The sequence below is a fragment of the Dasypus novemcinctus genome, chromosome 12 (genome assembly GCF_030445035.2).
Source record: "Dasypus novemcinctus isolate mDasNov1 chromosome 12, mDasNov1.1.hap2, whole genome shotgun sequence".
NCBI lineage: Eukaryota > Metazoa > Chordata > Mammalia > Cingulata > Dasypodidae > Dasypus > Dasypus novemcinctus.
This window is the reverse complement of record NC_080684.1, coordinates 32,233,575-32,244,301: the sequence shown is the minus strand read 5'-3', so window position 1 is coordinate 32,244,301 and position 10,727 is coordinate 32,233,575. Positions and strand designations below refer to the sequence as shown.

At 55.1% G+C, this 10,727-nt stretch overlaps 1 protein-coding gene and 1 long non-coding RNA gene across 4 annotated transcripts; one reads left to right on the top strand and one right to left on the bottom strand.

Moving 5' to 3' along the window:
* Positions 1 to 1,197: 1,197 nt before the first annotated feature.
* HOXC4 (homeobox C4) lies at positions 1,198 to 4,418 on the top strand. Of its 2 annotated transcripts, XM_058308084.2 has the most exons (4): positions 1,198 to 1,430; positions 1,552 to 1,667; positions 2,299 to 2,743; positions 3,240 to 4,418. In XM_058308084.2, the coding sequence occupies exons 3-4, from the start codon at positions 2,305 to 2,307 to the stop codon at positions 3,593 to 3,595; spliced, it is 795 nt and encodes a 264-aa protein (XP_058164067.1). In that variant the 5' UTR covers positions 1,198 to 1,430; positions 1,552 to 1,667; positions 2,299 to 2,304; the 3' UTR covers positions 3,596 to 4,418. The 2 variants fall into 2 exon arrangements, with proteins under 2 accessions (XP_058164067.1, XP_058164066.1); XM_058308083.2 differs by having other exon boundaries at positions 1,200 to 1,430; positions 1,552 to 2,743.
* Positions 4,419 to 6,085: 1,667 nt separating this feature from the next.
* Positions 6,086 to 9,446, bottom strand: LOC111766324 (uncharacterized). Of its 2 annotated transcripts, none has more exons than XR_002798403.3 (3): positions 9,351 to 9,446; positions 6,809 to 7,162; positions 6,086 to 6,291 (listed from the first exon to the last, which is right to left on the bottom strand). It is a non-coding gene; the product is annotated as an uncharacterized lncRNA (long non-coding RNA). The 2 variants fall into 2 exon arrangements; XR_009188439.2 differs by having other exon boundaries at positions 6,809 to 7,004.
* Positions 9,447 to 10,727: the final 1,281 nt, after the last annotated feature.

The following is a 10,727-nucleotide window of genomic DNA, read 5'->3' as shown; positions in this document are numbered from 1 at the left end:
TCCTGCGGCCTTAGCCTACATGACGACAGTGGGAGCCAGATGCCATCCTCTTAGGGAGGGGGTGTCCAGGGACCCTCGAGCACCGACTCCTCCCAAGCTGAGCACCCACCCTGATGAGCTGGGGGGGGGGGTGATGGAAGTAGGGTCTGAGGCATGGGAGCCGGGAAAGAGGCAACGGGCCCAGGTGAGGAATGGGTCCCTTGGGGCATCGCCTGTGGCCCCGCTTCCCTCCCATTCCAGCCCTCAGGCCAGCCCTGATTTGGAATTGGGGACCCTTTCCCGGCTCCCAAAGATGGTGAGGAAAGGGGCTGGGAATCTCCGCTTGCAGTCTCTCCCACTCACAAGGGCTTTATTTTATTTTTTTCCCTTTCCCCTCCTCATTCTCTTAATTGCAGATGTTCTAATTAAACCCTCAAATAGTTGTTATGCCGTTTTAAAAGGTACTTATTCAAGTGTCAACCAGGCTGGGCTGGGAGGAGGCAGCGTAGGGCGGCGAATTAAAGGTAGATTGACTAATCACGGCGGCGATCATAATAATAAAATCAGAGGGGAAAAAATCACATTACGACTTTTCGTGGAAAGCAGGGAGCAGGCAGCCAGCGGCCGCCAGCCCTGCGCCGCCGCCGACACAAAGAGTGCGGGCGATTCCGCGAGACTGATTTATGACGTTTTACAGCCCTATAAAAGCTGTAGCGACGAGGCAAGCGCTCCTACCACCGCTGGCAGATTTAGTCTAATAAATAAAACATAAACAGTTAACTTTATGTGTCACTTTTATTGTTATCAAGTAAAATATAGCCGAGCCCGGCAAGCTATGATTTTAAACTATAATTGTTATCAAGTACAACAAGGGGACCCGGCTCCCTCCCTGGGCTCTCCCCTCCAGGTCTCCCCCCACCCCCAACTCTGAGTTATGGGCGATCAGTTAATTGGAATTGGTGGCATGACGCAGCCACCCCTAGCAAAGGGGGGTGGAGGGAATGCTGAGAGCAGCCCTTCCTTTGCCCCCACCTTCCTTCATGGCACTGCCACCCCCCCTCCCCAATCAGGGTATTCCTGTGGGTGGCTGGCTGGGTGGCCAGGAGAAGGGAGGAGGCAGGAATGGGCTGTGGACCCCCAAGTCCGGCCCTGCCTCCCCAGTGGTGAGCTCACCCCTCGGCTTTTGGAAGGCAGCCTGGAGCTGGCTCCTGGGAATGTATGTTTACATGTAAACACACGTGTTACATGGAGACCTGCCCTGGCCGGAAGCAGGCTCTGCCCACGCAGGCCTCCCTCTTAGCCAGGTCTGCCCTCTGTGGGGACGGAGAAGGAAGAGTGCTCTGGCCTGGGCCGGGCTGTCACGGGGTAGCAGGGAGCTCCTGCCCTGGCCCCAGCTCCTCAGGAGGCAGCCTGGCAGGTGGCTGCGACAGGAGCAGGCCCTGGGCAGAAAGGTAAAGCGGCAGTGGAAGCGATCCTCGGCCCTGGGGCTGGGGCAGGGAGGGCCAGGGGGTACTAGGGGAGGGCAAGACTTCCCAGGTCTGCTTTCGCCAACCACTTGCTGTCTCTCTTCAGCGGGGTCTCAACCCCCAGACCTGCAGGCATGACGTCAGATCATTTGCATCCCGCTGCCTCTACCTGTCCGGTCCAGCTGGGAGCCTGCCCTGCCCTGCCCGAGGCCAGAGGGTTGGGTGAGTGTGCCTGGGGGAGGGGCTGGCCTCTGGCCGCCCGGGATGGGGGGCACCACAGGCTCTCCAGCCTCCTCGGCTCAGCCGGGGCCCCTCCCCAGCCAACCTCCACTCCAGTCCTCCTACGACTTCCTCTTCCTGCGAAAGAGGGGCGCTGCCCGGTGACCTGCACAGGCTGCGGCCAGACCGCCGTGAACGGAGACCTCTGGAAACGCTCAGAAGCCGAGGCCAGCGGGGCCCACCGGAGGTCGGAGGGGAGACCCCGGGCGGGGGGCCGAAGCACGGCCTCCCGACAGGCCCCCTCTGGCCAGGCTGCGGAGGGGTAGTGGGGGCTTCCCACCTCCTCCCGCAGGGGAGGGCTGTCAGCCCGGCGGGGTGTGCACCGGGGGCACCCCAACCCCTGCCAGCTCACCCCACATCACACCCCCCTCCAGCAGCCGCACCGCCACACACACAAAAAAATTGGATACATTTTGAATAAAGCGATTCGGTTCCTTATCCGGGGACTGGGTTGCTCCGTGTGATTGGCCGGCGGAGTCACATGGTGAAAGTAACTTTACAGGGTCGCTAGCTAGTAGGAGGGCTTTATGGAGCAGAAAAACGACAAAGCGAGAAAAATTATTTTCCACTCCAGAAATTAATGATCATGAGCTCGTATTTGATGGACTCTAACTACATCGATCCGAAATTTCCTCCATGCGAAGAATATTCGCAAAATAGCTACATCCCTGAGCACAGTCCGGAATATTACGGCCGGACCAGGGAATCGGGATTCCAGCATCACCACCAGGAGCTGTACCCACCACCGCCTCCGCGCCCTAGCTACCCCGAGCGTCAGTATAGCTGCACCAGCCTCCAGGGGCCGGGCAATTCGCGAGGCCACGGGCCGGCGCAGGCGGGCCACCACCACCCCGAGAAATCGCAGCCGCTCTGCGAGCCCGCGCCTCTCTCAGGCGCCTCCGCCTCCCCGTCCCCAGCCCCGCCAGCCTGCAGCCAGCCAGCCCCCGACCATCCCTCCAGCGCCGCCAGCAAGCAGCCCATAGTCTACCCATGGATGAAAAAAATCCACGTTAGCACGGGTAGGCAACTTTGCTTTTTGCTCTCCCCCTCCCTCCCCTCTTCCCCAGCGCTCCCCACCCTCCCCGGCCCCCTCCGGCCCCCCGTCCTCCTTTCTCTCCTTCCCCCTCTCTCTCCAGGAGCGACTCTGGGTTAGCACAATTGAACTGGATTTACGAGCGAGAATGGGTAATTACATCCCCCATAAATTTTATGGCTTAGCTACTCTGGGCAGTCCGAGCCATGTGCTACGATCTGTTATGTATGTGTGAAAACTATGCTCGCTTTCTAAGGGCGCATAAATAATTCAGTGTCGTTACAATGAGGATTCCCCTCTTATTACACTACAAAGTCGCCAGCTTCCTTCAACTTCTTTATAACCCATTTAGCTTGATGACTTTATTTCCGCCACCCCTTCTCCTCCAGCTCCTGAGAGCCGAAGATGGGGTGAGGAGGGGGGGGCGGGGAACCTGCTGCCTCTGAACCCCACTGTTTGCTTTTCCCCTCCCCTCCCCCCAGTGAACCCAAATTATAACGGAGGGGAACCCAAGCGCTCGAGGACAGCCTACACCCGGCAGCAAGTCCTGGAATTAGAGAAAGAGTTTCATTACAACCGCTACCTGACCCGGAGGAGAAGGATCGAGATCGCCCACTCGCTGTGCCTCTCTGAGAGGCAGATCAAAATCTGGTTCCAAAACCGCCGCATGAAATGGAAGAAGGACCACCGACTCCCCAACACCAAAGTCAGGTCAGCGCCCCCGGCCGGCGCCGCGCCCAGCACCCTCTCGGCAGCCACCCCGGGCACTTCTGAAGAGCACTGCCAGAGCGCCACGCCGCCGGAGCAGCAGCGGGCAGAGGACATTACCAGGTTATGAAACATAACTCACACCCCCGCCCCCACCCCACGCCCCACCCTCCCCTCACACACAAATGACTCTTATTTATAGAATTTAATATATATATATTTTTTCCTTCTTTTCTCTCTTCCTCCCCTCCTTGTCCCTCGGCAATTCCAAACAGACAAAACAGATAAACAAACAAGCCCCCTGCCCTTCTCTCCCTTCCACTGTTAAAGACCCTTTCTTCAAAGCATGTGATGTTGTCTTAGCATGGTACCTGCTGGGTTTTTTTTTTTTCCCAAAGGCCACTTTGGGGGGGAGGGTATTTATTTTTTAAGAAAAAAAGCTGCAAAAATTATATATTACAAGGTACGATGGTCTGGTTTGGGTGAATTTCAGGGGAAATGAGGAAAAGAAAAAAGGAAAGAGATTTTTTAAAGCCAATTCTCCTCCTTCTCCTCCTCCTCCTCCTTCCCCCCTCTTTCCTTAGGCCTTTTGCATTGAAAATGCACCAGGGGAGGTTAGTGAGGGGGAAGTCATTTTAAGGAGAACAAAGCTATGAAGTTCTTTTGTATCATAGTTGGGGGGGGTGGGAGGGGGGGGGGAAGACAGCAGACAAAGCTAAATGCATCTGGAGAGCCTCTCAGAGCGGTTCAGTTTGAGGAGCCAAAAGAAAATCAAAATGAACTTTCAGTTCAGAGAGGCAGTCCATAGGTAGAACCCTTCCTCCCCCATCGTGGTTATTGTGTTTTTGGACTGAATTTACTTGATTATTGTAAAACTTGCAATAAAGAATTTTAGTGTCAATGTGAAATGCCCCCGTGATCAATAATAAACCAGTGGATGTGAATTAGTTTTACGTCCGTGTCTGATGGTTTCTTTTTGTCCCCCTGCCCTTACTGGCCTGGTAACATCCCACCTCCTCTAGGGCTGCCTAAGTTTACTCTAAGCAAACACACAAATCTTAACCTTCCACTCCGGTTTTCCAGAGCCTTAGGAGAACCAGCAAGGGGGTTGGGGTAGGGGATCCTCAGAGAGGGGCTATGGAGTAAAAGAGTAGGGCCGGTGTCTCCTGCCCCGTTCCTCTGAGGCGGCGGAGCTGCCAGGCTCTCCTGGGGGCACTGGCAGCGAGCTGGGGGACCTCACTTTTCGGGAGTTAGGTACAGTTCTGTCTTCTGGTCTAGTTCCCGCCCCTCTTTTCTCTCTGCTGAGCAGCCTGCCTAGTTTCTAGACAAGAAGGCAGGTTGAGGGAGTGGGACGGAGAAGAGTGTCCACCTTTTAGGGCTTTTTTGGGGTGAGGGATGAAGGGCAGTGTCCCCTCAACATGCACATTCTCCTTAAAAGAAGAAAAGGTTTGAGCTGGTGATTCTGAAGCAGCAGAGGGACCTGTCAGGACGGTTTCTCTGTTTATTTAGACTTGGAAAGAAGGGTGAAGTGGAGGCCAGAGGCCTGGGAGGTCCCCTTGCCTGGGTAGGCCTCAGAGCCTGATGCCTGGAGATAATAAAGGTCTTTTAGTTTTTTCCTCCAACTTTTATCATGGACTTGCCAGGTGTTGAGAAGAGACTAAAGGAGAAGCTGGGAGCACCCCCTTTTCTTACAACCTCCCAGGTTCTGACAGGGTTTGGGGATGACCTGAACAAGGCTCTCTGGCTAGAAAAAAGCATATTGTTTCCTTAGCATTAAATAAAAAAGAAAAGAAAAGAAACAAAAGACTGGCCTGGGTTACCTGAATAATTAATTCAGGCCAAGGACTCCCAAATAATTCTGGTCCTGAAGACCAGACCTTAAGCAAGACCTGCTCGAATTTTTGCTTGTTTTTTTTTTGGGGGGGGGGGTGGGTAGAAAGGGGAAGATGGAGTCAGTGAGCGTCTTCTCAGGCAATTGGTCCAAATTTCAGGACAGAGGGGCATCAGAAGTAGAAGAGGGAGACTCGATCTGAGAAGGGCAGGGAAGCCAAGGATACCCCTTTCCTCTGTCGCCAAATTCTGGAGTGAAAGCAGGACCAAGTTGTAGAAATCTGCTTGATGTGCTTTGGATTTATTTCCTCTGGAAACCACTTGCTGCCTGGTACTTGGAAGGGAGTGTGTGTGTGTGTGTGTGTGTATGTGTGTGTGTGTGTGTTGGGGGAATCCCTTGTTCCTGTAGGTCTACTTTCTCCTCCCTCAATGATGCCCTGGAGACAGCAAAACATGCTGCTTACAGTATGAGGAAGCAGGGCCAACAATTATCTGGAGTTATTTTATGTAATCAAGTGAATTAGGGGCCAAATCTGACTAAAGCCCCTATCATCTTGAGGGAATTGACTTGGGGGCAGGAAAGGGGGTGGTGGTTTAATTGTGCTGGAGAAAAGGGAGGGAAGGACTGAAGGGTGGGCCAGGGTGTCTTTTCAAGGCGGGAGAGAAGCTAAACGGAAAGGAGTTTTAAAAAGAAAGAAAATTAAGATCCACAGTCCTTTCCTAAGTTTGCTCCTTTGGCTTTGGGGAATTTATCCCTCTCCCCCTGCAAGTGGAAAAGACAAGAGCAAGGAAAGGAAAAATACTATATATATTTTTTCCTTTTCAATTTCTTCCAGAACTTGCTGAAGGGACACTCTTTAGCTCAGGAAGAGCAGCATAAAAAGGCTTGGGACATTTATTTTATTTCCCCTTCTTCAAAGGCTTCTGTTTCTCCTTCCTCTTCTCACACATGCACATGGAGTCACTCTCTGTGTGTCGCTTTCTGTCCCTCTTGATCTGAAAGGAGGAATCATCAGAAATCCATAATTCTTGACAGATGAAACAAAACTAAAACTCCCTACATTTGACTTTTTTCTAGATTTTGGCCTCTGGCCTTCCCTCCGGTGGGCTCCATTCTCTCCTTTCTCCAAAGCTCTCCTTTCCTTGGACCTGACCACACAGAATGGGAGCGAGCTGCCGCGGGAGGGGTGGCAGATGGAGGGGGGACAAGCTGGCTTGGGGGCCCCCGCCCCAACCGCCTCGGGCCGGGCACCGGGAGGCGGCCACAGCCTCACTGGGAAGCTGAGCGCTGGGCTTTTATTGAAGTTGGGTTGAGCAGTGGGGAAAGGCTGGGGGGAGGATGCAGCCCAGGTTCACGGGGAGGACACAGCGTTTTCTCTCCCATCGCCTTTATATTCGGCAGCCCCTCTGACCTCTCTCCCACCCCCACCCCCGGCCCTCCCAAGCCAGCTCTTGCTCAGCCCCTGGTCTCCAGATAGGATGCCACTGCTTTTGTAGGGCTGGGATTTCTTACCCAGAGGAAAGGAGAGGCAAGGCGCAGTGAATGCCCGCTAGCGCGGTGCATCTCTCTCTCCCTCGACTGGCTAAATAAAAAGAAGACCGGGTGAAAACGGCGAGCTGTCTTCCAAGGTCCTTCTCTCCAAGCACCGGAAGATCCCCACAGGTCAAAATTGCCCCTTGACGTGTAAGTAGTTAGCACTCAGTCTGCTCTGGGGTGAGGAGGCACAAAAGTTGAAACGCTGTCTCTGCCACTCAATTTTTACCTCATCTCCTGGTCTTGGGGAGGGAAGGCGGGAAATCCGGTCGTGAATGGAGGGCTTTGGTTTGGGACTTGGGGGCAATGGAGTTTCTGAGTGAGTCCTTGTACCTGAATAGTGAAGAAAACTTGGCTCGTGAGAGGAGAGAGAGAGCACGAGAAAGTGAGACAGGGGGGAAGGACTGGGGACCTGGGTTTCTCTGAGGCCCCCTCTCTGCTCTTTGTATGAAGTTTCCTGCAAAGTTTTCTCTGGAATGCGTGCATCAGCCTTCTTCCCGTGGGGACTTGGTGGACTGGAAAACAGGGACATCTTCCCGCTGTTAGGTGTGTGTGTGCCTGTGTGTATTTCGGTGGGGGGAGTGGGAGGGAAGGTAAAACAACGAAGGGGTTCCCCGGAGCTGAGGGCTCCCTCTCTGCTGGGCGCGGTTTGTCTGCTGTCTCTAGGACTAGGGTGGACTGACTCCGAAGGGGCCCCTCGAGATGGAGGGTGCCCTGTCAGGGAGGAGCAGTGTGCTGGGACACGTTGGTCATCTTTCTCTGGGCTTTTTACCCAGTCCTGGGGGAACACGGTTTTGGTCCTCCCAGAGCTTCACGAGGCCACTTCTCCAGGTTTTCTAAAACTTCTACCTGGCACCCCACCTTTGGAGAGCAACTTCTAACTCAAAGGCTCCCCTTCCAAGAGACCTCTCCAAGGCTGGGAGAAAGAGGATCCCCACCCCCCAGCGGCCACCAGGGCAGAGAGAATATTTATTACCTCTCTGGATGTCATTACCTAAGAATACAATTTTATGAACTTCCTAATCTGTTAGCTTGATTTATCTGGATGGGCAGAGGCCCAAAATAAACATTTAGGGGATTTGGGTGGGGGGGAAAAGTCTTTGCCTCTGACCAATGTTTCTGATAGAACTGACCACTCCCACCTCTGCCTGCTTTTTCTGCACCCCACATCACTCCCATTTTAAAAAATTTTTCTCCTGCTGTATGTGGCTGCTCCGGGAGTCTGAGTTTTAGCTGCCTCTTGAGAATTAAAAATGGTAGGACACGCTGTTCAAACCAGAGACCTGAAGGGGTCCCACAGTCACCTTCAGACCCTGCGCAGCTCAGGGAGCTCGGCTGGCTTTTGGATTTGGGGGGACAGAGAAAGGTCAGCCGACCTTGAGGTTTGCTCATCGGGCCTCCAGAGCCAGGGGCCCCTCCTCAGCGCTGGCTCTCCCTCCTCCTCGACCTGGGATTTTTCGCCTCTTCTCCCTGGCGTCTGCTCGGCAGCTTCTGCCCACACTGGGTGGGTTCTGCAGAGCCCAGGTCCATGGAAGCAGGGCCTCTGCAGCTCCATCTTCCCGCTTCTGACCCCTGCCAGGCCCGGCTGAGGGAGCAGGAGGGAGGGCAACAGGAATGGTCCCGAGAGCCAGGGAGGATGCTTGGGGGTGAACAGGGCGACAGCGTCTACTCAAAGGGAAGGGACTCTAAAATGTCCAATCCCCGCAGTCACAGATTCCCCCAAAGGCAGGCTTGCCTGGAATCTGCTCTGCCTACTGAGATGGGTCAGGCCAAAAGAAGCGTGGCTTCCGCTCACCCCTCCTTTCTGACCCCTTTTCCCCAAACACCACAGTGCGCGAGAGGAGAGGAGAGTTGAATTCCCGGGCGGAAAACCCCTAAAAGGGAGTGCGAGTGCAGACGAGGAAGGCACGGCCAAACAGCGCAGCCCTAGCTCCTGCCCGGCCGCTGGCTGCCCGGGAAGCGGAGCGCGGGAGAATGGGCCGAGGGCCCGGGCCTCGCGGATCGCGCAGCGGGGACAGCCCGGGCGCAGGCGAGGCTGCAGAGGCCGGCGGTGGTCAGCCGCCTCCCGCGGGTTCCGGGCCGCGTCGCCCGGGCGCGGGGTCGCCTTCGGCTGGGTCACGACCCCGGGCCGGGATGGCGAACAATGGGGCGCGGGGCGGGGGCCGCGGGCCGGGGGCGGCCGAGCCGGCTCCCTGCGCGGGGAGCTCCGCGGCCTCCGGGGTTTCGCGGGTACAGCCCGACCTGCCCATTCTCCCCTCTAGTCCACTTTCCTTTTTTTTTTTTGCGAAAAATTGAGCGGTCTCTAGAATTGCTCCTCGATTAAACCCCACCGCCGTTGTTGCTACCAAATTAGGAGATTCCGTTTCTTTAGAAAGGAAAGGAGCGTATTCTCCAAGTTACCAGAGCAGGAAATTGTGGGACTGGAAAGTGGAGATTTAGCTGGCAGCCCAGAAGGATCCCAAGCCATCAAACTAACAGCCCCCCCCTATCAAGGGAAGGCCAGGCAAGGACAGAGATTTACCTCCCTCTCTTCTCTGACTTTGTCTCTGGGTGCCAGGTTAGGACGCTCTTGTAAAAGGGGAAGTTTTTGCAAAATCCAGTGGCCGTGGACAAGACTGGGCTGTTGACCGGGAAGGGGGTGGGGAGGTGAGTCACCTGGGAGATGTCCCCTCAAACCAGTTTGTCCTCTTTGGGAGAATCTCTCCCTCCCTCCTCCACCCAGTGCTCATGCCCGGTGCTTTTTTGTGACTTTGGTTCTTGGGGCAAACAGCACAGAGTGTGTAACTTTGTATATAAAGAGTCTTTCTGCTCAGCTGGTACTGACTTGGGAAAATAAGGCTGAAGACTGAGGGTGGGTTCTAGTTGGAGGAACAAGAGGGCAGCCTGCAAGTTTGGGGAGAGGAGAGAGTGGGGGCGGTCTGGAATATTCCGAAGCGAGACCAGCTTGGGCCTTCAGTAGACTTTCTCCAGCCTGAGCCGGCTCTCAGGTGAAATGGACGGTCTGCGCCTCCCAGCTGGAACTCGCTGTTCCTGGGCTGTCAGTCTGATAATTCAGAACCAGTGTGAAACGTGGCCAACCCCAGCTCTGGCTCTGTCTGTCTTCGCCTGACTATTTCCGGGTCTCTGCCCAGCAGGTCTGCTGCTTTCTGTGCTCGTATTTCCTCCCAGCCTTGCTCCCCTTCAGTCCCGTCCTGCAATCATTCTCTGGGGCAAGCCCCAGCCCTGGTGCTCCTCTGCTCCTACTGTGAAAGCAGAGGAAGAGGACCCAAGGGGGTGGGCAGCCATCTGGGAGGGGCAGCCGGGGTTCAAAGGTTCCTGGCTGCACCTCTAATCCAGGCCACCTCAGGGGCCAATCTAACTACTCCAGAGTGGCCCCTGGGCCAGCAGCAAAAAAGAAAGAGTGCAGTTTTATAGCCCAGGGGCAAATGTTGGCTTAGCCATCTCACCCAGATTCCCCTTTATCTCTCCTCCAGGGAAGAGGCTCCAATCTCCTCTGTACCTTTGTTCTCTTTCCTTTACCCCCCTCCTCCCCCTCCTCTTCCTCCGTTTGATCCTGCCTTTCCCCCCCAAATTGTCTCTTTAGATCTGGAAGCATCTGTTCCTGCCTGCCCCTCCCCCCACACCCTCCTTTCCTCCCCTCTTCCACCTCAGGCAGTCAAAGAAGCCCCCAAATGGAGGGCCTCTGGCCTCTGGCCTGTTCAGCTACCCCAGGTCCTGGCGGCCTTTGAGCCCAAGCTTCCCCAATGCCCAGTCACTTTTATTTCATTCTCCCAGCTGGAGAGGGCCCTGGAATTGCACAATTCCGGTCTAGGCCCCCCAGGGAGCCCATCACTTCTCTCCTTGGGACAATTGTCTGTTAAATTCAGGTAGAAGTAAAGAATCTGAGGTTGAAGGGTTT